Here is a 26,342-nt window from a genome sequence, read left to right as displayed (position 1 = left end):
AATGGTGCATAGACTACATGCCAATGTAGGACCTATAGTTGTGGACAATAAATATAAAGTTGAAAACTCAGCTTTTGGGAGAAGCTTGGTTTCTTCAATTAAAAGCTTTAATGAAGATACTAAAACATATTTAAAATACAGTTGACAATTTAAGTTATTGTAAAATGTATAATCATTAAGACCATATTTCGATGTTAGAAATCGAAGAAATGAGAAACGCTTTTTCAGAAATATTTTGAATGATTTGGTAGAACAAAGTAACTAGTGAAAGTTGGCATAGCAGACTGGATTTTGTGGGACTGATGACAGTCTCATCCACAATTGGAGAACCAGCGGGGAGCCCAATTGGCTACCGTGGGGCATTCCTCATGATAAGAGCTGTTTACTGGCCACCAGAGGTTGACAGCGGTCCATTGTCGGCAGTAGAAATGGTGGCTTTCAGTGGCCTCCCCTTGCCAATGCCAGAGCCCTCGGTTAGGCACAGAGTACCTGATAATTAAGGACCATAACCACCGCCAAGAGGATTTGCTGAGCGGCCTTCCGAGGTCTTGGGATAGTATGGCGACCTGCGTAACTTCAGGAATAATGCATGCCAATTGGCTCATTAATAAGCCTAATTGACATCATTACACCAGCCAGAAATCCTGCATCTATTCCCTATGCCCTTCAACTTGATCAGGGTACGTTTTCCTGCCACCAGTAGACTGATGCGGGGCCCCTCCTGTGATAAGTGGGCCTTGCTGCCATGGTCCCTGGAGTGACAGGCTATTATTAAATCCAGCCTTCCTTTTTCTAATATGAATTTTTTAGCATGACACAGGAAGTAAGGCTGAGAGCTTGGAAGTGTCTGCTAACATAAATGACTTTTATGGTAAAGGTGCTGTATAAATATAATATCCCAAGGTGCTTTAACAAGATCATTATAATACAAATATGATACCAAACAACACTTGGAGGAAACATCGAGGGCGACGAGGGTGCAGAATGTACTCTGGGTGGGGGACTTCAGTGTCCATCACCAAGAGTGACTCGGTCGCACCACCACATCCAAGCTGGCCAGGTCCTAAAGGACATAGCTGCTAGACTGGGTCTGCGACAGGTGATGAGAGAACCAACAAGAGAGAAAAATATACTTTACCTCATCCTCACCAACCTGCCTGCTGCAGATGCACCCGTACATGCCTGTTTGGGGAGGAGTGACCATTTCACATTCCTTGTGAAGATGAAGTACAATTTTCACTTTGAGGATACTCTCCATCATGTTGTGTGGCACTACTGCCATGCTAAATGCGATAGACCTTGAACAGATCTAGCAACTTGAGACTGGATGTCCATGAGGCACTGTGGAGCAGCAGCAGCAGAATTATACTCCACAGCTCGGCATCTCCCCACCTCTACCATTATCACCAAGACAAGAAATCAACCCTGATTCCGTAAAAAGCACAAGAGGGCATGCCAGGAGCAATACCATGCATATCTAAAAATGAGGTGTCAACCTGGTTGAACGAACGCAGGATCATTTGAGTGAAACTCAGCAAGTGATAGAAAGAACTAAGTAATTCCACAACCAACGGATCATAACTAAGATCTAAATCCTGCCACATCCAGTCATGAATTAAACCATTAATTGGATGCCAGTATCACAGATTCCAGTATTCAGCCAGTTCGATTCCCTCCATGTGATAACAATTAAAGACATTGGATGCTGCAAAGGCCCTGACAATATTCCAGTAAAAGTACTGAAGACGTGCACTCTGGAACTTGGCGCACATCCTTTTTTGTGGGCAGCACGGTAGCATTGTGGATAGCACAATCGCTTCACAGCTCCAGGGTCCCAGGTTAAATTCCGGCTTGGGTCACTGTCTGTGCGGAGTCTGCACTTCCTCCCCGTGTGTGCGTGGGTTTCCTCCGGGTGCTCCGGTTTCCTCCCACAGTCCAAAGATGTGCAAGTTAGGTGGATTAGACATGATAAATTGCCCTTAGTGTTCAAAATTGCCCTTAGTGTTGGGTGGGGTTATGGGGTTAGGGTGGAGGTGTTAACCTTGGGTAGGGTGCTCTTTCCAGGAGCCGGTGCAGACTCGATGGGCCGAATGGCCTCCTGCACTGTAAATTCTATGATCTATCCGATGCAGCTACTACACTGGTATCTACCCAGCACTGTGGGAAAATTTCCCTGGTATGTACACACAACAGGTCAAATTGACCAATTGCCACTCCCTCCATCTGCGCTCAATCATCAGGGTGGAACAATGGCACAGTAGTTAGCACAGCTTCCTCGCAGCGCCACAGATCTGGGTCCAATTCCAATCTTGGGTGCATGTGGATTCGTCCCATGTCTGCGTGTGTTCCCTCCGGGTGCTCCGGTTTATCCCACAGTCCCAAGACGTGCAAGTTAGGTGGATTGGTTATGCTAAATAGCTCCTCGGTGGAGTTAGAGGGATAGGATGGGGGATTCGGCCTACGTAGGGTGACTTTGAGGGTGGATGCAGACTTGGTGGGTCGAAGGCCTCCTGCACTGTAGAGAATTCTTTGATCAGTAAAGTGATGAAAGAGGCCATCAAGTGGCACTTGCTTAGCAACAACCTGCTTACTGGTGCTCAGTTTGGATTCTGCCAAGGTCATTCAGCTCCTGACTTCATTACACCCTTGGTTCAAACATGGGCAATAGAGCTGAATTCCAGATGTGAGGTGAGAGTGACTGCCCTTGACGTCAAGGCAGCATTTGACCGAGTAAGGCCCTCACAAAACTTGAGTCGATGAGAATTGGGGGAAAATCCTCTGCTGGTTGAAGTCATACTGGCACAAAGGAAAATGGTTGTGGTGGTTGGAAGTCCATCATCTCTGTTCCTCAAGGTAGTGTCCGAGACCCAGCAACCTTCAACTGTTGCTTCACTGATCCTCCTTCCACCATGGGGCCAGAAGTGGGGATATTTACTGATGATCAGCACCGTTTGCAACAGCTTGGTTATTGAAACAGTCCACGTCCAAGACCTGTACAAGATCCTGGGTTGGGCTGACAAGTGACAAGTAACATTTGTGCCACACAGGTAATGATCATCATCAACAAGAGAGAATAAATCATTTGCCCTTGACATTCGGTGGCATTATCATTGTTGAATCCCCCATTACCGACATCTTGCATGGGGGTGGGGAGGGGAGGGGGTTATCATTGGCCAGAAACTGAACTGGACTGACCATATATATTTTTATATGCGGTGGCTATGAGTAGATCAGATGTGACGAATCCTGCAGCGAGTAACTCACCACCTGACTCCCCAAAGCTTGTCCACCATTTATAAGGTGCAAATCAGGTGTGTGATGGAATACTCCCCACTTGCCTGGATTAGTACGGCTCCAACAACACTCTAAGCTCAACACCAGCAGCCTGTTTGGCACCCCTACCACAAACATTCACAGCCTCCATCACTGTTGAACAACATCTACAAGATAAAGAAGCTCATCACAGCTCCATTCACAGCACCTTCCAAGAACTCCACCACCTGGAAATTTCCCTCCCAAGTCGTTCACCATCATGTTTTGCAAATATATCATCATACCTTCACTGTCACTGGGTCAAAATCCTGGAACTCCCTGCCTCATGGCACTGTATGGGTGTACCTACGCTACAGGGACTGCAGTGGTTCAAGAAGGCAGCTCACCACCATCTTGAGGGCAATTAAGGTTGGGCAATAAATATTGGCCTAACCAGCGACACCTCATCCCATAAATGAATAAAATGAAACTAGGAGGATTCTGAGAGGATTTGTTTTGTTTTCTAATCGCAGTTGTTTCAGAATTTTAGTTTAGGATTATTTTGTAAGAGCGGTTCCTGACATTTCAGAATCCTTATTAATGTTTTAACATCATAACTGCTGAAAAAGCCTGCAGCAAGCTTGTATTTGGAGGCAGTGGTGGTGAATTTTGAACAAGGATGCAATAATTGATTGGGGAGGTAATTGAGCTTTAAAACTGGTGTGTGAGCATATAAATAACAAGCTAGAAATAACAGAGTTAAGTATGTATTCGGTGTTGGACCTAAGAAAGCAGATAATGTTCTTAAAATGCAGGTACAGTGTCTCAAAACAAGCAACCTCGGGACTGGATCTTGCAGTATTGGGTTGAATAGTTCAGGCTGGGTTAAGGGTCGTTCAGATTGTGGGAGAAGAGAGATGTGCAAAGTTGCTAGTTTTTTTCTTTATTACTTTATCAAAGTTACAAAGCCAGAGCTCAATCCAGCTCCTTGCCTGCTCCAAAAAACAATTCAAATTGAATCCAATTCATGGTCCCCACAAGAGAGACATACCAGAGCGAAAATGCTGGAAAATCTCAGTAGGTCTGGCAGCATCTGTAGGGAGAAAAAAGCTAACGTTTCCAGTCCAGATGACCCTTTGTCATACCAGATCCAGGCATTACACCTGACCTCACGCTCATCTTAGCCAAAAGGAGCTAGTGCCAGTAAAACGTCAACAGTTTTCAAATAGCTGATTTGAGATACCGTACCTGTACTGAAGGTTATTTTGTGTTCATTTGTTTGGCATTGCGTAAGAAGTGCAGCAATTTATTGTGGTGAATCTTTGCATTTCTAGTGTTCAGACCAATAATGATTTTCCTCGCTCAGCATGCTTCATAATGAATGTAAATTGTAACTTCCTTCCATCGCATTATAGTTTCTGCATTTACCTGCACAGCTATCTAATAATAGTTTTGCTACTTCAATATATGATTGCAGTGAACTATTAAAACTGTGTAGTGCTGCAGACTTCCAGCAGTTACAAAGAAATGAAAAAAAAAATCAGGTGGAGGCTATGTTGCAATCTAAATTGAGTACTCAGGGATTTTTTAAAAAATAGTTTTGTTACTGTTTTGCCAGGAGACAAGTTTCGCAGTATAATAGACGATGCCTGGTGGTTTGGATCAGTACAGACTCAGCATCCCTTTCAGCTTGAATATCCTGACAGTTTATTCCAATGTTACAATGTTTGGTGAGGAACTCTTATCTTTTGGATGTTGTTAATAACTTGCATAGATGTTATTACATTCAATTTGATTGAGATGGAGTGGAATGCTATTCATAGAATGATTTATTTATGAGGGTATGTATTCTGTCTACTCCAGATATCCAGCACTTTCAAATAGATTGCAGTGCTCCTCTGGCACCCTCTTATTGGTTGACTTCCCACTTGCTATTGACTTCTGTCTTACTCCCCAACTTCCCCTTTGTTCAAAATGCCTGTGTTACAAATAGAATATTTTCATTCCTTTTTAAAAATAAAATTATTTATTTAATAATTGAAGCATTTTATTATTTAAGCAGAAAATAACAAGTGGGGAACTGAACTCCCTGTGGGGAATTTAATATTTTATCTGCTACTGCAGGGAGTAAGAATTTTTTAATGCAAAGTAAAATAATTTTGTGATGGCTGATAGGGATTAAAACTAAGAGCACTTGAAAAGATTTCAGATAGTCTCATTTACGTCTCATTTACAACTCAACAATTTTGTTTTAAATTAATTGAGATCTCTGAGGTTGCTCATTGCTAGAGAGGAGGATGTCCTGGAGGGGATAAGGAGAGGCTCCATTTGGTTGAGCTAAGAAACATTAGAGGTACCAATGCATTGCTGGATATCTTCTACAGGCCACTGTGGGGAAAAAGATATAGAGAAGCAAATTTTCAAGGAGATTAGAGAAGTACAAAAACTATGTAGTAGCTGTAAAGAGCTTTAATTATCCCAATATAGATTGTTAATACTGTAAGCAGGTGAGAAAGGGAATAGGTTCTGAAGTGTTTTCAGGAGAGTGTTTTAGTTCAGTATGTTTCTGGTCCAAAGAGGAATGAAGCATTACTAGATCGAGTTCTAGGAAATCGGGCTGGATTCTCCACCGGCGGGATACTACTCTTAGCTGGCAGCCCAGGGGTTTCCCGACAGCGTGGGGCTGCCCCACAATGGGAAACCCCATTGACCAGCAGGCGTAACGGAGCATCCTGCCAGCGGGATAAAATAGAAACGGGGTGTGGCCCCAGATGGATCTGTGGTCAGTACTTGGGGGCAGTAATCATACTATTATAAGGTTTCAGCTATTATGGAAAAGGACAAGGAGTAATCCAAAGTATAAATAATAGGTCCTCTCCCAATTAATTTCAGTGTTGTGAGAACATATTTGTTCCAGGTAAATTAGAATGGGAAGGTTAGCAGAATACTGGGCTGCCTCTAAAGAGGAGTTTGTTTGGGCATAGTTGAAATACATTCCTACAAGGGGGTAAAGTAAGATCTATTTAATCCAGCTGTGCTATAAAACTCTGACCATGACTAAAATTAGGGTGCATATGACAAATGTCAGTTGATAAGAACCATGCTGAATCCAGAACATTGAAAAAAGAAGTGGAAAAAGTATGAGAGTGGCTGGCAGCCAATATAAAAGGAATCCAAAATCTGCTATAGGCATACAAGTAATAAAGGGTGGAGTTGGTCAGCAAGGCACCAAAGAAGAGACCTATGCATGGAGGCTGAAGGCAAGACTGAGGTTCATGGTTGAGCACTTTGTATCTGCCCTCAGCAAGGTAGAAGATGCTGCTACAGTCATAAAAAAGAGGAAATTGTTAATGCACTGGGTGGGCAAAAAATTGACTTATCAAAAAAAAACTAGGATTAATTAGGGTAATGTTGTTGTGATGTGCATGGACTTCCAAAAGGAACAGTAATGAAGTCCCACAACATGCTTGTCAGCAAAGTTCATGTTCTTAGAATAAAGGGGCGCTAGCAGCGTGGATACAAAGTGGGTTGAATGGTTTTTAAGAAGGAATTGGATAATCATCTTAAAAGATTTGCACAACTACAGAGGAGAGTGCTGGTGAGTGGGACTAGTTGAGTTCTTGCAGGCTGTCTGAACAGATATGATAGCCAAATGGCCTCCTCCTGTACTGTATTTGTTCTCATTCCCTATTTTTCGCATGTGAGAAGAATTTTAAAATTAGAAATGTGTTAATAAATTTGTAACTCAGTTAATGTCTTAATTACTTAATGGCAAATAAGAGATTCAAAGTACATAGGTACCCAAAAATTAACCAAGCTTAAAATCTACTATAAATACAACAAAGGTAAAAGGCAATTTAATAATATAGATTAACAATCTCCCCCTTTTGTTTTTCAACAGTAATGTGTCATTTTTAATGTGTCCATCTATTCCTGAAGCTACTCACCTGTGCTTATGCTGTATCCAGTCAATATATAAATGGTGTGCGGTTAGTTACAGGATGGTGGGATGTTGTAGCAGCAGTATTGAGTGATGAATTCTTGGTAAAAGTCTCCGGCAGCTGACCAGAACAGTATTCAGCTACTCATCTCCTGGTTGACCCAAAGTGTGACACCAGTGAACCCAGTCAATCAATATCAATAACCTATGAGGGCTAGCTCCAGATTTGTTTTTGCCTGGTAGTTCTGGATTCACTGGAGATACAATTGGGAAGCTTTGGCCACTCGTTGGGACCCAGCAAAACTTTGATCCCGGGTACCAGTTTCATAGCACTGTTCGTTTCAACTGCTGGACAGGATTAAGTGAATTATGTTGACTGTATATGCATACCATTTGAGGTTGTTTTTAGGAGTAACACAATAAGAAATGGTATTCAATAAAGCTATCAGCTAATTGAAAAAAAGAAAATGCATCTGTTACATATATACATCAGTGAAGAAAGAGAAAACTTTAACTTATGTAGAACCTTATTAAATCTTTGATATTTTGTGACTGGTTTATAAGCAATTCCAGCATACACTTTGTAAGAGGCAAGATGAATGACCAGTTAGCATTTTGCTCGTGCTGAATAGTGGCTAGGGTACCTGCTGAACAACCTGTTCTGTTGTATGGTGCCATGGCAACTTATCCTGAGTCAAGAGATATAGGAATTTGGTCTCTGCTTAAACTAAAGTTTCATATAAACATTGGCCCCTTTCGTTTTAATTAATTTTGGGATGTGTGCGTTGCTGGTTAGGCCAGCATTTATTGCCCATCCCCAGTTGCCCTACAGGAACTGGTTTAGCACAGTGGGCTAAACAGCTGACTTTTAATGCAGAACAATGCCAGCGGCACGGCTTCAATTCCCGTATCGGCCTCCCCGAACAGGTGCCGGAATGTGGCGACTAGGGGCTTTCCACAGTAACTTCATTGAAGCCTTGTAACAATAAGCGATTATTATTATTAGAAGGTGGTGGTGAGCGGCCTTCTCGAACCGCTGCAGTCCATGAGGTACACCCACACCCACCGTGCTGCTAGGGATGGGATTTTGCTCCAGCGACTGAAGGAACAGCGATGTTGGGGTGGTGAGTGACTAGAAGGGGAACCTCCAGGTGGTGGGGTTCCCAGGTATCTGCTTCCCTTATCCTTCTGTGGTTGTGGGTTTGGAAGGTCCTGTTTAAGGAACTTTGGCGAGTTACTGCAGTGCATCTTTTAGATGGTAAGCACTGCTGCCATTGTTCATCAGTGATGGAGGGTTTGAATGCGCCTCTGATGTCCTGTTGACCTAAGTTACGTAGTCAAATCTGGAGCAGGGATTGAATCCACAGCCCTCTGACCTGGAGGTGATTGTTGATAGCTGAGTCACGGGACTTCCGGAAGTGAAGTTATGGAGTGAGCGGTCACACATTTGGTGGCTCCCACTCAAAGCGGATGTTTTCCATCTTTTCCCTGCCTGTAGGGCGAAGTATTGGAGTGAAAGAGTTGCAGGAGTGCCTGCGGAAGGCTTTACTCCCTGGTGTGACTGATGGATGGATCCACGGACTAGGAGCGGGGCAAGAGCAAAGAACTATTGGAGCAGGAGGGTTTCCGTGGTACGCCACAGCAAAAGATGGCGAAGGGCAAGGGTCTGCTCTGCCTGCCCATCGGACAATGGAGCAGCGATTAGAGTTCCTTAATGTAAAGTTTTGCCAGTAGGGAAAGAGGCCCTGGAAGACCTAGCCAAGGTGGTGGAACCAATTTCAAGTCAGGGATCGAGAGAGTAGAGCAGAGGCTGGAGTCCCGGGGCCGGCCGATCTAGAAATGTGGTGGGGGAGCATGAGGAGCATTTGGCCTAGTTGGTGGCTGAGGTGGGAATGATGGAGGAGACCCAAAAGAGGCTGAGGGTGGAGGATCTGGAGAATCGCTCCAGACAACAAAACTGTAGGACCGTGGAGATGCCCGACTGCACCGAAGGTGGGGAGGTACTTGGCTAAGATTCTCGAGAAGCTGATGGGAGAGGGGGCCTTTGGCCGGCCCCTGGAGGTCGGCTGAGGGCGATGATGGTGTGCTTTCAACGCTTTCGGGACAAGGAGAAAATTCTTTGATGGGCGAGGCATACCAAGAAATATATCTGGGAAGGGAACAGCTGCGGGTGGATCGAGACCTGGGAGCAGAACTGGTGAAGGTGATATCTGGGTTCAAGGCTCCCTGTTGAAAAGGGGGGTGAAGTTCGGAGTATTGTATCCGACCCGCCTTTCTAGAAGTGAGTGTATTATTTTGGTACACCAGAGGAGATGATGGAGTTTGAGGGATAATGGACTGGGAGGAGAGGGAGGACATTGAACTTTGGAGGAGTGTGTGTGTTTTTGTTAAAAGTTTTTGATGGCGGGTTTACTGGAGGGCAGGTTTTCTCATGGGGAGCAGAGGGTAAGTGCATCTTTTATTGCTCTTTATGGGTGTTTAAGAGATGTATGTTTGGTGAGGGGGGGGAGGAGAGGGGGGGAGGAGAGAAGGGCTGCTGTGGGAGGTTGGAGGCCTTGGGAGAGGGCCATGCTAGCTGGGTGGGGTAGTTAACGGGAATGAAGTGGGGATTTGTCAGGAGATAGGTGTGGAGGGGATGGGTTTGGTTCGTGGAACATGAGGGGGCTGAATGGGCCGGTGAAACAGTAATATGTGTTCGCACACTTGAGAGCTCTGAAGACGGATGTGGCCTTTTTTGCAGGAGATGCACCTGAAGACGAGGCTGAGAAAGGGATGGATGGGGCAGGTGTTTCACTCCGGACTGGATATGAAGACGAGGGGGGTGGCGGTGTTGGTGAATAAACGGGTGGTGTTCGAGGTGGGGAACATTGTGGCAGTTAAGGAAGGTGGGGGGTGAGTGGAAAGTTGGAGGGGTTGCTTTGTGGCTTTGGTAAACGCTTATGGCCCAAATAGGGATGATGTAGATTTTCCGAGGTGGCTGTTAGGGAAGATTCCTGACTTTAACTCGCACCGGTTGATTATGGGGGGTGGGGGGGATTTTAATAGGGTGATGGAGCCACCGCGCTGTGGAAAGCGTTCAAGGCAGTGGTTAGGGAGGAATGGATCTCAATTCGGGCACGCAGGGAGAAAGCAGAGTGGGCGGAGATGGCAAGACTGGTAGCTGTCATTGAGGCCCTGGAAGCAGTGCTGTTGAAGGAAAGGCAGAGGCTCCAGATGGAGTTTGGGTTAGTGTCTATGGGGAAAATGGTGGGGCAGCTATAGAGGGCCATAGGAGCAGTACATGAATACTGGGAGAAGGCATTGAGGAAGCAAGAGGTGGCGAGGGAGACTGGCCGAGTAAGGGATGACAAAGGTAAGGTGGTGATTGACCCGGAGGGGGTGAATGGCGTGTTTGAGATGTTCTACAGAAGGCTATGCGAGTCGGACCCCCAGCCTGGGAGGGAGGGGTTGCGGTAGGTTTTGCACGGGCTGGAGTTTCCCAAGATAGAGATGGGGCTGGTGCACGGATTGGTGGCCAATTGGGTTGAGGGAGGTGATGGACAGTCTGGGGGAGATGGAGGCAGGGAAGGCCCCAGAACCGGACAGGTTCCAGTGGAGTTTTAAATGACGTTTGAGGCAGACCTGGGGCCATTGCTGGTGAGGGCGTTTAATGAAGCAAGATAGAGGAGGGAACTTCCCCCCCGACATTGTCGGAGACGTCCATCTTCCTGATATTAAAAAAGGACATTAACCTGGAGCAATGTGGTTCATACCGCCCGATATAGTTACTGAATGTAGGCGGCAAGTTGTTGGCGAAGGTGTTGACGTCGCGAATCGAGGACTGGGTTCTGGGGGCGCTATACGAGGACCAAACTGGGTTTGTGAAGGGAGGCAGTTGCCGGCGAATGTGAGGAGGCTGCTTAATGCAATCATGATGCCTATGGGCAGGAGGTGGGGGTAGTGGATGCGACGGACACAGAGAAGACATTCAATTGGGTGGCGTGGGAGTATCTGTTGGAGGTGTTGGGGCAGTTCGGGCACAGGTTTGTGGACTGTTTCCGGTTACTGTACAAGTGTACGGAAGAACTGAGTGAGTTTGGGATATTTTGGGCTGCATCGGGGGACGAGGCAGGGGTGATAGAGCCGCTGCCAATGGTGCTTCGGGCATCGAGGGACTGCTGGGGGGAGGGTCGGGCAGAGGGTCTAATTTTATTCAGATGACTTGTTGTATATCTCAGACCCGTTGGGCAGTTTTAGTTTGTTCTCTGGGTGCAAATTGACTAAGGAAAAGAGTCAGGTGTTCCAGATTAAGACAAGAGGGCAGGAGAGGATATTAGGGGAGCTACGTTCAGGATAGTGGGGGCGAGCTATAGATACTTGGGCATCCAGGTGACTCGGGGTTGGGCACAGCTGTACAAAAAAGTTGAACTTGGCTCGGCTGGTGGAGCAGATGAAAGTGGATTTCAAGAAGTGGGATTTGCTGCCGCTGTTGTTGGCGGGGTGGGTGTTGACAGTAAAAATGACGGTGCTGTCAAGTTTCTGTTCGTGTTTCAATTTTCGTCCTCAAGTCATTTTCAAGAAGGTTAATGTGCTGATCTCAGGGTTTTTGTGGGGGTGGAAGACTCCATGGGTTAGGTGGATTTTCCTTGTGTGGGAGCGAGGTGGGGGCGGTGAGGTTGCTGGTGCTGTTGAACATGGTGAATACTACTGGGAGGTGAATATGACTATGATTAGGAAATGGGTTGTGATGGAAGAGTTGGATGTTCATAGGGGGTAAATTTGAGAGGTTGGAAAACCTGGATGAAAAGTGCGAGCTGCACAAGAGGAGGACGGTTTTAGGTCCAGAATTTTATAAAGAGTGAGGTGCCGTCCTTTTCTGGGCTGCCACCCCTGGGGTTGAAGGACACAGCTTCACTAGAGATGTGGTTGGGAAGGTGTCTCGGGTCTACAAAGAGCTGATGGACTGGGAGAGGGACTTGTGGGGAATATAAAATGCAGGTGGGAGGAGGAGGGGGGAGGTGGATGCCAGGACATGGGCAGAGGCCCTGTGGAGGGTGAATGCATCCTCGTCAGTGTGAGGGTAAGCCTCATTCAGTTTAAAGTAGTACATAGGGCACATACAGAGGAGTAGGTTTTTTGAGGGGGAGAAGGTCAAGTTTGTCTTGAGGGAGTCGGTGGGTGGGTTTACTCTGATGTGAAAATCGTTTATTCATTTCTTTAAGGGGGTTTGAGGGGTCAGCCAAAGGGGTTAAAATGGGGCAGACAGGGTGGGGGAGGAGTGGTTGCTGGTTGTTTCTAATGTTTAGTTTTGCTTTTATTTGTTTATATGAAAATGCCTTGAATGAAATATTTTTTTTAAATAGCTGAGTCAATATGGCACCGCTTGAACAACCTTCACTTAGTATCAGTTAGTTCTGATGCACCTCTTTTAAACTATGATGTGATTGTGCACATCATTTAAAGCTCTGAGTTGCATGTTATAACTTTTTTTAATTGTTCTGTTGTATTTATAGCTGGGATAATAATGAGTTGGAGAAGATGAGCCCATGGGACATGGAACGAATTCCTGACAATGGTAGGACATTTAAATTAATTTCGACAGTACAGTGTTGAAAATATATATAAAGCAATAGCATTAATTGTACATGGTATCCCTGCACTACTTTGTATATCTGATAAAAATGTGTTTTAATAAATTTTTGTAATTTCCCCCTGTTATGTGCAGTTTGGAATTGCAGGAAAATAAAGTTGTAGGAGCTGTATAATAGAGTTGTAGAGTTGTATAATGTTTTCGCACATAACAAAGATTTGAAATTCGCAGTTGCAATCCAAATCAGATTGAATTATGATGCCACAGCAGTTTGGCTATTTCAAGCTTATTGTCTTACAAATCAGATGAACTTGCAATCATTGCAAAACCGCAATTTAGTATACCTTTACTGCAGCTTACTAATATGATTATAAAGGAGTGAAAATCTGTTTGATGGAATCCAAGGGGATAAGCATTTTTTAAAATATAGAAAACAACTACTTTTTTGACATCTACAATGTGTGCTTTTTCAGCTGCCTACCCTGCTGACATTGGTGCCAGTGTTCCTGTCACTCCAGAGGAGCTTGAAGACTTGTTATATAAACCTCAGGAGGGTGAATGGGGATCCGGCTCCGCAGATGAAGAACACAAACGTATCATTCAGGGAATCAAGCAGCTGCTTACACTTGGTAATTGTTGAATGATGTTTAAATTTAATTCAAATCATGAACCCCATCTATTGTGTAGAGAAGTTTGAAATTCCATTTTCAATCACATGTTGTCATACTTCAGAAAGATTAAAAGCTTATTTTGTAGCAACTGAACAAACAGTAAGTGTAGAAATTTTAATTTATTTGACAGAAATGGCTGTAGCATTTTGTGCTCCTGTGGATCTCTGTGCCTACCCGCTGTATTGCACTGTGGTTGCATATCCAACAGACCTAAGCACCATCATGAAGAAATTGGAAAACAGGTTTTATCGGTGAGTTTTCATTTCCGCTTCAGAAATAGAATTTGCTTCAGTTCTTTTGCATTTGTTGCCCATTCCTAATTACCATGAGAAGGCGATGGTGAGAACTGTTGTTTTTTTTTAACAATTGGAACAACTTCCAATGGTGTTAAAGATTCCAACATGTAGTGTGGGACTAGAATCATGTGTAATCCCAACTGAGTAGGGTAGTAGATTTCTTATCTGAAGGACATTAATGAACAAATTATAAAGTTTATTGAATTCTGTTTCAGGTGCATTTTTAACTCGGGTGGAAAGTGAATTTAAGACACTGGATACAAGTCCAGTGCACTAACTAGAGTGTTTAAATTTCTGAATGTAAGCACCCATGTGCTGAAGTTATGCTGTGAAATGTGAGCAGACAAAACATTTAAGGGGTGGAAATTTGTCTCTAGCAGTAGTGCAAAACAGGAGATATGGAAATAGCCGCACATTATACTCGGTGCCTGATGTTCGATTCTGTTTCAGTCAGTAGGTTAAGCATCAATTGCTGAGTAGAATACCTGGCCAATATGACAGTGCACTCTGTTTTGCATCTCACCCGCCATCCCCTCCCGAATGAATTTCTGCCTCAAGATTTTCATCTGAATTCCCTTCTCTAGTAGAAAAATTAATTTATTCTTGTATGGTGTAATTTCAGGGTTCCAGTCTTTTTTGCTTTCCACCGCAGTTCATATCGTTTCTCGTTGTTCATCTGGTTACATGCAAGTTTCAGAAACTGATTATCAAAACCAAACTTGTGTTTTATTCATTGATCTGTTGCCAGTTAAAATAGATTTAATTAATTTTAATCCTCATTGTATACTCCATATGCAAAACAGATTCACCCAATTATCCAATGTGGGAAAGACGAGACCGATTCCCTTCATAAATATTTTCTGCAATGTATTTCTCCACGTTAATACATAAATCTACATGTACATTTCAGCAACAGTATTAGAATTCTTGGCCACGCTATTTCATCAATCGACTTCATGCCAAATATTTGGTTTCTAGAATCGATGTAAATGTTCCAACCAACCTATTTCCATATATATAAATCGGATTGCCTCAGGCACCGAGACATATATGACCCGTCCTTTTACTCACACCCTAGGATGTGATTACTGTTAATCAGTAATCACTAGGATGTGATTACTATTAATCAGTAATCACAGCCACGAAGAATTGTCATTGTCACATAATCCAAGTTTCACAATCATATAGAATTATTCTGCTTCCTTATTAACCCAGGTACCATTTGGAGCTAAATAAACCTACTTGCAGGCCAGTGGCGATGTCATTGAGAATGATGAAATTTGATGTTTTTTATTGCCCACCCTACTTCATTCAAAAGAGCATTGTACAGTTAGCACTGTTGCTCCAGAGTCCCAGGTTCGATTCCCGGCATGGGACACTGTGTGAAGTCTGCACGTTCTCCCCGTGTCTGTGTGGGTTTTCTCGGGGTGCTCCGGCTTCCTCCCACGAGACCTGAAAGACTTTAGGTAATTTGGACGTTCTGAATTCTCCCTCTGTGTACCCGAACAGAATGTGCCGATTAGGGGCTTTTCACAGTAACTTCATTGCAGTATTAATTAATGTAAGCCTACTTGTGACAATAATAAAGATTATTATTTTTCTTTTAGCTGAGATTAACTGTGTGCAAAAGGGGGATGTTCATTCATGTAGACAGGTCTCGGACCATGTTTTCCTCCTTCCATGTCCTCCAATGGTGTTTGTCACTCTGGTTTTAACAGAGAGGAAAATATCTTTGTCTTCGGCCAACATTGCTGGCAATTTTTCCCCTTTCATATGCTTTTGCTCCTTTTTTGAACAAATTTTTATTGGAGTTTTTTTTTCTTTTCATGCAGAACAAAATAAACATAAGCAAATCTATACACATCAGTTACAATTTACAAATGCCCAGCATTTGAATTAGCCTCCTAATCCCAACTTTTCCAAGATCCTCTCCCCTTCGTGCTATCTGGCGTGTTTTCTTTGTTCGCTGGTTCATCAGTCCTGTACATACTGGGGTGGCATAGTGATTCATATGTGACATTGTGGTAGGTTGTTCTTATTTAGTTTCTTGTATTTATAAACATTAATCCGTGTGAGGTGTGGTTGAATTCTGTGCTTCCCTAGTCTCCTCTCTTTCCCCCACCCCCCTGCTCCATTTTTCTCCCTCTCCCTTTTCATTGGTGTCTGTGGTCACTCTGAGGGTCTCCCCACTCACCCTGGCCTATTGGCTGGCTGCAAACAGGTCCTGGAACAAGTTGGTGAATGGCCTCCACATCTTGTGGAACTGCTCTTCCGAGCCCCCGGATGGTGAATTTGATTTTCTCCACTTGGAGAAATTCCAACAGGTCGGCCAGCCAGCCCGCAGCTTTAGATGGTGCTGCTAATCACCAGCCAAGCAGGATTCTTCAGCGGCCGATTAGGGAGGCAAAAGCTAGGGCATCGACCCTCCTTCACATAAAGAGTTCTGGATGTTCTGATACCCCGAAGACTACCACGTTCGGGCACAGCTCCAACCACATCCCCACAACCTTGGGACATCGATGAAGACTATCCCAAAACCCGATCAGTCTGGGGCATGCCTAGAACATGTGGGCATGGTTGTCCGGGCCTCCCTGGCACCGTTCGCGTTTGTCCTCCACCTCCAAAAAGAACATGCTCATTCGGGTTCAGGTTAGGTGTGCTTATGTACCATTTTCAGCCGCATTAGGCTTAGTCTTGCGCTTGTCGAGGTGGAGTTGACCCTGTTCAGTGCTTCGCTCCAGAATCCCCACTCTATTTCAAACCCTAGCTCTTCCTCTCATTTTTCTCTCGACTTGTACAATGGAGAGCGTGCTTCCCCAGTAGTCACCCCCCACCCCCATTCCCCCGCGTCAAGTTGTCCACGTCTAATAGTGCATATAATAATGATTGTTTTGGCACCCGTAGGATGTTACCCTATGCAGGAAGTTTTTAATTTGCATATATTATAGCTTGTTACCCCTATTCAGTTGGAGCTTCTCTGTTAGTTCCTCGAGTGTTGTCAGCCCATTGTCCATGTAGAAGTCCCTAACATTCAGTGTCCCTCCCGTCCTGTCTCCACCTTTTGCAGTTGGGGGACTTGATGGACATTTCGGTCAGACCGATGTGTTGTCTTAGCTGGTTCCTCGACCGGAGCGTGGCTATTACCACTGGACTTGTAGAGTGCTGGTCGGGGGGGGGATGGAAGCGCTGCCGTGGCCAGGACCCAGAGGGACGTACCTGTGCAGGGACCCTCCCATTCGGCTTTGGGTTCCTTTATCCATCCCGTTACTCTTTCCGCTGTTGCCACCCAGTGGTAATATTGCAGGTTTGGGAGGGTCCGGCCTCCAATGCTTCCTGTTCTTTGCAGGGCACTCCTGGAGATCTCCACCCCCTGCCCCCCCCACCTCACACAGACACATATATATCTCTTTTTCACCCCCCCCACATCCCCACCATAACGGCAAAATCATTTTTTCTACTGTGTTAAAGAAGGTCTTGCGGATGTAGATCGGTATGGATTTGAACAGGAAGAGGAACCTGGACAGTACGTTTATCTTGATCGTCTGGAACCCTCCCTGCCAGGGAGAGTGGGAGTGTGTCCCACCTCTGCAGGTCCTTTTTAACGTCCTTCACCAGGCTGATCAGATTCCATTTGTGGATCCGTGTCCAGTTGTGGACGATTTGGATCCCCAGGTAGAGGAATTTGTTTTGGGCTTATTTAAATGGCGGTCCCTCCGGCACTCCTCCTCCTCTTCTCTTCCCCCTTCACTGTGAAGATTTCACTTTTGCTCAGGTTGCGTTTGTAGCCTGAGAAGGCTCCAAAATCTTTCAAGAGCTCCTTGATTCCATCCACGCTGCTTTGTGGGTCCGATTTGCAGAGGAGTAGATCATCTGCATAGAGCGAGACTCTGTGCTCTCTGTCTGCCCTCTGGATCGCCTTCCAATTCTTTGCAGCTCTGAGCGCGATCGCTAGTGCCTCGATTGCCAGAGTGAACAGCAGCGGATACAGTGGGCAGCCCTGCCTTGTGCAGTTGGATGTATTTAGAGCTGGTGATGTTTGTCCACATGCTCACCATGGGAGAGCTGTACAGGAGTTTCATCCAGGTGGTGAACCCTGCTCCAAGACCGAACCACTCCAGTACCTCTATGAGGTACTTCCATTCGACACTTTTCTGCATCCAAGAAGATGATCACCTCTGGTGTTCACTCCCTGGACGGGGTTATTATCACGCCTGATGTTCGACGTTAGCTGCCTACTCTTAACAAAACCCGGCTTGTCTTCTCCCACCACCTCTGGTACGAAGTTCACCAGTCGCCTGGCTCGGATTTTGGCCAGTATTTTAAAGTCTACATTGAACAGCAAGATGGGTGTGTAGGACCCGCATTCTGTTGGATCTTTGTCCTCGTTGGGTATCAGCGAGATTGAGGATTGTGCTAGCATAGGCGGCAGGGTGCCCCTCGCCACCATTTCTGTGAACATCTCCTGCAGGTGCGGGACCAGTGCAGCCGCAAATTCTTTTGTAGAAGTCCGTCGGGAATCCATCTGGTCCCGGCGCCTTCCCTGCCTGCATGGGGTTAATGCTCTCCATGATTTCCCCCAGCTCCAATGGTGCTTCCAGCCCCCCAACCCCCCCCCCCCCCCTTCGTTTCTTATTCTCCTCCACGACTAGCATGCCCAGTCCATTGATGAACTGCTTCTTCCTCAAGTCTCCTTTGGGGGTCTCGAAGGTGCACAGTCCCCAGTAGAAGGCCTCAAATGTGCGTTGACCTTTTCCGGCTCCGCTATTAGTTTGCCCTTGTCAATTTGTGCTGTTTCGTTCGTGGCTGCTTGTTTTCTCAGCTGGCTTTGTCTCCTTGTTTGTACAGGGTCCCCCATGCCTGGTGGAGTTGGTGCACTGCTTTCCTCGTGGAGAGCAGACTAAAGTCCATTTGTAGCTTTTTCCTCTCTGCCAGAAGCTCTACTGTTGGAGCCTCGGAGAATCGCTGGTCTACTTCCAGTATGGAATCAACTAGCTGTTGCCTAGCCACCCTCTCTTCCCTGTTTCTACGTGCTTTATAGGCAATAATTTCACCCCGATCTCTGCCTTTAGTGCCTCCCAGAATGTGCAACGTGAGACCTCCCCGTTCTGGTTGTTTTCCCCACCCCCACCCTTTCCTGGCGCTAGCTTTCCGGTTAGTGTGGTGCCCCCCCCCTCCACCCTGCGGTTGGCTGATTGGTCTAGGTTTTCCCTTTGCCTGCTGCTTTTCTTCCCTTTCCCCTCGCTTCCCTGTTTCTGCGCCACGTAGCTCTCCCGCCCAAATTGTCTCACCGATTCTGTCTTTTCAGGGTGACGGCTTCACCTCTGCTTCTGCTGCTTTCCGAGCCCGTTCTTTTTCTGCTGGCTCTGTGAAGTAGTGCTCCTTGTGCTGGTAGGTTACCCAAAGCGTGGCTGGGTAAACTATCCCAAACTTTACCCCACTTTTGAATAGGGCTGCCTTCACTTTGTTGAATACAGCCCAGCGCTTGGCCAGGTCTGCTCCAATGTCTTGATAAATTCTTATCTGTTGTCCCTCCCAGTGGCAGGTTTTCATTTGCCTGTCACATCTCTGGATTATCTCCCTGTCTTGCTACCAGTGCATCTCAATTATTGCCCTCGGTTGCTCTCCAACATGGGTTTGGGTTGGGGTGATCTGTGTGCCCTGTCCCTTCCCACTAGGTTTCCTCACCGCATGTTCCGTGGGGGTTCTGCCTTCGATCCCCTTTGGCAGCCCCACTATTCTAAGATTTTGGCACCTCGACTGGTTTTCTTGGTCCTCCACCAACCTTGCTATGTCTGCATCTAAGATGACGATCGGTCACTTTAGTCTGTGGAGGCCTTTTCTAGTTCTCTGATCATGTTTTCCTGAGCTTCTAGTTGCCTCTCCGTTTTGTTGAGGGCCGCCTGCATGGTGGCCAGTGCTTCCTTGACTGTGCCTGAATCTCAAGTCTTCTGCCCTCTTTGAGCTCCTTCAGCTCTCAGGTGAGAGATTTCCTCCAGCTGTTGTCTGGCACGGGAGAATTCCTTGCACAGCCCATTTGTTCCTCTCTCTTGCTGGTGCGGCCAGAGCTTCTTGCCTCGCGGGTTCATTTTCTCGCCCATTGGCTTCTCTTGGCTCCTGTTGCCCCTCGCCTCTTTGCAGCTGCTGCTTGGCATTTCGATTGTTGGCGGTATCTTTAATGTGCTGAAGAGGGTGATGAGGGGGTGCTTTTTTCCTCCGATCTGGCAGACTAATTTCAGGTAAAATTGCTTAAATTTGATTTCCGAGGAGAAGAGCACCTTCCATGTGTCCGCTCAGCACATTCCCCCATCACCAGAAGTCATGTTTTATTCCTTAACAATTATGTTGTAAAGTAGGCAGAATGCTTTGTTTGGCACAGCACTTTGATCCTTGCAATACTTTGGTGAACACTTTTTTGTTACCACCTCTGGAGTTTTCTAGATTTGCCTGCTGTCTTCTTTCTTCCAAGTCACTTCTCTCTTGCTATTGACCAAATTAGCTGAAGTTGGCAATTGAGTGGTGTAGGTATCATCACAATATGTTTGGGCTTATTTCTTGTCAATGAATGGCAATAAAGTGCAAAAATAGTACTTTTATAGCAAGTAATTGGAACATTTTACATTAAAATTGGGTTGATAATAGGCGTGCTGTTAACTTCTTAAGATCTGAATTATAGGACTGTTTCTGCCTTGATGTGGGAAGTAAGATACATTGAACATAATGCCAGGACTTTCAATGAGCTTGATAGTCCGATTGTCAAGTCTGCAAAGTTCATTACGGATGTATTACTTCAGTTTATTGGGTGAGTTGGGTTCCTTTGACTTTAAGAAAACACAGCAAACATTGATATTCATGTTTGATTTTTATGCCGTGGTTTAACACCTGATTTTTTTGTATTTCTAGGGACCAGAGCTGCACCAATATATTAGATCTTTATGAGAAAGTTAAGAACGAGGAACTTAGCAGTGACGAAAATGACAAGGTAAAAGATCTTTCCTAAAGATTTAGATCATTAACAACACTCGCAACTAAAATATTAAACTAACTTGGTTTACTTTCTCAGCGGGATTAGAGGTAGGATCCACTCAAAATCAGATTCATCCAAGAGAAGATTTTAGAAATTGGAATTACTGCATCTTTAGTTGAAGATGGTGATTATGTGACATATTTAACTTTAGTTATGAGGCAAAGTTGGAAAAGTTAGGACTGTTCTCATTGGAACAAAGAAAAATATCTGGTGACCTAATAGAGATTTTCAAGGAGGTTAGAAGTTTTGATGGAGAAAATCTAATATTTGCATTCCGTCACTATTCAGTAGTCATATAGATTGAGGGGAGATCAGGCAGAGTTCTTTCACTGGGTTGTCAGGATCTGGAATGATCTGATAAGGTTGGAAAATCTGAATCGACAAATAATTTTTCAACTGAATTAAATTATTTGAGAATGTTATTGGCAAAAAGTGGAATTTGGGACTAAATCTGGCTGCTCTTTATGGAAGAAAATACTGATATATTGGTTGAATGGCTGTCACTGTCAATCTCTATGCTGCAAAATTCGGTATAGATTTCAGATTCTCTGCCACTGGGTGCCTAGAGACAGCTCCCACTTTTCTTAACTTTTAAACTTCTGACCATGTTTAATCCTTTTGGTAATCCTTTGAACATTGAATGACAGCTTCTTTCAATGCAGTCAAATCCTTGAGGCAGATCTACAAGCCCTGAAGACTCTTGAGATTGCCATGATTCCCTCTTCACGTCATCCACCATGCCTTGCTATCTTGAAGTAGAATTCTACAGTGCTTAAATGTGTCTCTTCAAGCTCAATTCCTGCCCACCTCTCTTTTGGGGAACGCACCTCTCACCTTCTGCTTGTTCCTCTGTCTTCCTATATACCAGTAGAAATAGTAAGTGGAGCATGAGTTGAGTACAGGTCCTGGCTATTTTATGGGCCAGCCACAGAAAGAGGTCTTACAGCCAACAGAATTTTTGAAGTGAAACCACTGTTACAATGTAGGAAACAAACTCTGAACTGAAGAGAATACCTTGGGATCTACTGGGGCGGAAGTATTCTTCTCCAACTTGAGCTGAAAATAATAATTGAATTAGTAACAAGTGATCTAGACCCTAACCTCTTTGAATTTCCTCCCTATACATCTGTTTCCCTACTTCCCTTTCCTCCTTTAAGTCACTTCTTAAAACCTTCTCTGACCATGCCTTTGGGTCATCTGGCCTAATACCGCCTTAAGTAACTCTGTATCATGTTTTGCTTTGTAACCTTCCTATAAAACACATTATTACATTAAGGCCATTATATAAATATAAGACAATGTTGAGAGAGGTAGAAAAGAAGGATCTCTGAGCTGGTAATCTTTGTTATAGTAACATCCATTGTTATAATCCTTGGCCAGAGGGCAGCACGGTGGCCTAGTGGTTAGCACAGCTGCCTCACGGTGCTGAGGTCCCAGGTTTGATCCCGGCTCTGGGTCACTGTCCGTGTGGAGTTTGCACACTCTCCCTGTGTTTGCGTGGGTTTCGCCCCCACAACCCAAAAATGTGCAGAGTAGGTGGATTGGCCACACTAAATTGGCCCTTAATTGGAAAATATAATTGGGTAATATAAATTAAAAAAAAAAAAAAAATCCTTTTGGAATAAAGCAACACTATTCTGTATGTTTCGAACAAACAAAACAAAACTTTACAAAACTAGTTCAGAAAGATGAGGCAATTTACAAATTTGTCTTGTACTCTTATGTCATATACTCTTAACATGAAGTCCGATTCTATGTATTTCTCAATACCATCCAAACGTGTCACATTTGTGAGTCGACAAGAGCTTTCAATCTACACATTTTAAGATCCTGTCTTGGAATTCTCTCAACACCTCTCCCACTTGAATGACTGATGGCCCACTACGCAGGATTTCAATCTCGCTTTCTGAGATTCCTTCTCCCTGGATTCCCGAGTATACACAACGCAAGCTTACAAGCATACTTTCAAAGCTGTGGCCATATCCAGCAGAGCACCACTTTCAAAAGGGGTACCTTTGTCCCAATGGCCCACTTTATTTAAAGTCCTCCCCATAGCTCCGCCTGTTTCTCTGCTCCTAGGGGTGGCACGGTAGCAGTGGTTAGCACTGTTGCTTCACAGCTTCAGGGTCCCAAGTTCGCTTCCCAGCTTGGGTCACTGTCTGCGTGTGCACATTCTCCTCGTGTCTGCATGGGTTTCTTCTGGGTGCTCCGGTTTCCTCCCACAGTCCAAAGATGTGAAGGTCAGGTGAATTGGCCGTGGTAAATTGCCTTTAGTGTCCAAAAAGGTTAGGTGGGGTTGCTGGGTTACTGGGATAAGGTAGAGGTGTGGGCTTAAGTAGGGTGCTCTTTCCAAGGGCTGGTGCAGACTCGATGGTCCGAATGGCCTCCTTCTGCACTGTAAATTCGATGATTTAACTTAACTGGAACTTGTTTCTGTCCCTTTTTTCAAACTTTTTAAATCAACTGTGATGTCTGCCCGTCCCTGTCTGTATGGTACTTGTGGCTGGCAGACTCCTTGAAAGTGCCTCAAGAAGAGCTGTTCAATTTGACCTACCCGTGCCCCACCCTTGTTACTAGGCAGGAACTGATGTAACAAGCATTGACAATTACAGTATCTTAAAAGTTACAATCGCCACAGACTGCTAATTTAGCACCCAGTTACTCACCGATTAATGCATTTAATGACACAAGTGCCATGTGCTTGAGTACAGAAATGGGAAGATAGACCTAATGAACATGTAGTTGAAGAGATGGTGCAGGATGGAGATCATTAGATTCCTGAAGCATTATGGCTGCTTCTTGAGGAAGTTGGATCTGTACAAGCTGGACAAATTGCACCTCAACAGGGCTGGAGCTAAATATCCTTGCAGGAGGTTTTGCTAGTGCAGTTGGTGAGGATTTCAATTAGGGGGATGGAAACCTGAGAATAGATTCTGAATAAAGTGAAACAAAGTTGGAAATGAAATGCAGAAAGTTAGTAAATGTGTTTCAAAGGCAGAAGAAACAGGAAACAAAGACTAGACAATAGAAAACGGATGAGTTTGCTGGTGCTAAGTGAAAGAAGTATCAGGAATAAAGCAGATTAGCCGAGAGCACAAATTGATATGGGGATATGATTTAGTTTTTGGTGTGACGTGGCGAAGAAGGGGAAGAATAGCAATTCAATATTCCTTGTTGAAGTTTTTAATTGGAATTTTCAGATGAGATAGAGGGGACATAAAAGAAAAAGAACATCACAGTATTGATTTTTAAAAATTCTAGTTATAAAAAGGCATGATATGGATGAAGGATCACCACATGAGGTCATATAGGTTAAATTAAAGAACTAAGAATGGGCCATACACTACTGGGTGTATAACTATAGAGCCCCCCCACCCCCCAAAAACAAAACAAAACAGGGAAATAAAGCATACCTAGGCAAATCTGAAGTGCAAAAACAATAGTGCAGTAATACTCACTATGTTAACTCTGATAGATAACTCTGAAACACAGAGGGAGAAGAATTCTTAATGCATTAGGGAGAACCTTTTTAACTAGTACATAGCAAGCCCAACACGGTGAGGAGGCATAGGAATGGTTCTCAACTTCATTTTAGCGAATGAAGCTGGGCAGATGGAAGGTGCATCAGTTGGAGGGCATTTTGCTAGAAGTAATCAAACTTCAGATAGATTTATGGTATTATGGAAAAGGACAAAGATAGACCATGAATAAAGCCCTCAATTGGGTAAAACAACATTTTATGAAGCAGAGGTGTGATTAAGCTAAAGTGGACTGGAAACAGCTGCTGAAGGTAAATCTGTGACAGATCAGTTAGAGATGTAAAGAAGGGATAGCGTGGGTTCATAGCAAGAATATTTCCTTGAGAAAAGGGCAGTCCTAACAAATCCAGATACTTGGCTGTCAAGGCGCTCAAGAGAGCATAAGGAAAGAAGGGACTTGTGTATGTGGAAAATACTTTTTTTTTCACCTGTATTAGATATGATATTAGTGTTTAACCAGTAAAACATCATGATCAGTGGAGTGATTTCAAATGCCGAGGGCTTAATACTAGTGGAAAGAGAACCATAAGAAGTGGGGGGCAGCACGGTAGCATAGTGGTTAGCATCAATGCTTCACAGCTCCAGGGTCCCAGGTTCGATTCCCGGCTGGGTCACTGTCTGTGTGGAGTCTGCACGTTCTCCCCGTGTCTGTGTGGGTTTCCTCCGGGTGCTCCGGTTTCCTCCCACAGTCCAAAGATGTGCGGGTTAGGTGGATTGGCCATGCTAAATTGCCCGTAGTGTCCTAAAAAGTAAGGTTCAGGGGGAGTTGTTGGGTTACGGGTATAGGGTGGATACGTGAGTTTGAGTAGGGTGATCATTGCTCGGCACAACATCGAGGGCCGAAGGGCCTGTTCTGTGCTGTACTGTTCTAAATTCTAAAGTGTAGGAGTAAAATTAAAAAGGAAATTTGAAAAACAATCCAGAGGGGATGAGAAAAATACTGTCACGTGAAATCAAGGAAAATCCAACAGTTTTTTAAAATAAATACATGGAGCAAAAACTGAAGAAAGACTAAGGACTTTTCAGAATCATAAAGACAATCCATGTGTAGAGGTGGATGGCGTGGGCATGGTTCTTAATGAACACTTTGAATCTGTTTTCCCAAAAGAGAGGAATAATACAGGCATTGCAATTATGGGAAGAGAGCAAAATAATAGATGAAACTAACATAGTAAAGAAGGAAGTACTTAGGATTTCAACATCTTGACATCCAGCAAAAGTGGATAAATTCCAGACCTGGATGAAATGTATTCTAGGCTGTTAAGAATGGCAAGAGAAGAAATAGTGGGGGCTCTGACTGTAATTTTGCAAATCTATAGATGGTGTCAGATTACTGGGTGTGCTGGTGAGAGGGGGGAGACAACTAATATTGTTTAAAAAGGGATAGGCCAAGTAATTGCAGGCCTCTTGGTTGTAGGAAAATTATTGGGAAACAATTGAGACATTGGATAAATCTTCATTTGGAAAGAGCAGTATTAATCAAAGCACAGATTTATCAAGGGAAGGCTGTATTTGGCTAACAATTTTTTTGAGGAGGTCAATGAAGGGCTGTGAATTTGATGTTTAGTCTATATGGAATTTAGCAAGGCCGTTGATGGGTCCCACATGGCAGACTGGTCAAGGAAGTAAAAGCCCATATGATCCAAGGCAATCTGGATCTAAAATTAGCTCTGAGGCAGGAAGCAAAGATTAATAAGAGCTCCAAAGAAGAGTCATATTAAACTCAACGTTAACTCTGTTCTCTCTCCATTTGGCATTTGGGGAAGGTTAGCAAGGCAAGGAAGTACACTGTAAATAGTAGAATACTGAGAGGTTAAGAGGGACATCATGAGATTGGAGTGCATGTCCACAGGTCACTGAAAGTAGCTGGACTGTTATGAGGGATCTAGATGGTAGACGAGAAGGCCCTATTCCCTTCGGCGGAATGGGAGCATTGATTTAGGATGGGAGATTTCGACGGGATTTGAGGGAAGGTTTTTGGTCACCTAAATGTCGGTGGGGATCTGCAGTTTCCTGCTTGAAAGGGAGCTGAGGCTGAAATCTTCACATTT

The 26,342-nt window shown here is 44.5% G+C and overlaps 1 protein-coding gene across 4 annotated transcripts in view; it reads left to right on the top strand.

Annotated features, from left to right (window-relative positions):
- brwd3 (bromodomain and WD repeat domain containing 3) overlaps nucleotides 1–26,342 on the top strand; it is a 142,513-nt gene that overhangs the window by 99,896 nt on the left and 16,275 nt on the right. For all 4 annotated transcript variants that reach the window (XM_038775729.1, XM_038775731.1, XM_038775730.1 and 1 more), the window contains 6 exons: nucleotides 4,871–4,982; nucleotides 12,685–12,746; nucleotides 13,235–13,390; nucleotides 13,563–13,683; nucleotides 20,402–20,527; nucleotides 20,629–20,707. In XM_038775729.1, coding sequence (XP_038631657.1) covers nucleotides 4,871–4,982; nucleotides 12,685–12,746; nucleotides 13,235–13,390; nucleotides 13,563–13,683; nucleotides 20,402–20,527; nucleotides 20,629–20,707 — 656 coding nt within the window. The remainder of the gene's footprint in view (nucleotides 1–4,870; nucleotides 4,983–12,684; nucleotides 12,747–13,234; nucleotides 13,391–13,562; nucleotides 13,684–20,401; nucleotides 20,528–20,628; nucleotides 20,708–26,342) is intronic.

The sequence above is a fragment of the Scyliorhinus canicula genome, chromosome 17 (assembly GCF_902713615.1).
Source record: "Scyliorhinus canicula chromosome 17, sScyCan1.1, whole genome shotgun sequence".
In the NCBI taxonomy this organism is placed as follows: domain Eukaryota; kingdom Metazoa; phylum Chordata; class Chondrichthyes; order Carcharhiniformes; family Scyliorhinidae; genus Scyliorhinus; species Scyliorhinus canicula.
The sequence above is the reverse complement of the archived record's forward strand: the minus strand, read 5'-3'. Positions and strand labels throughout refer to the sequence as shown.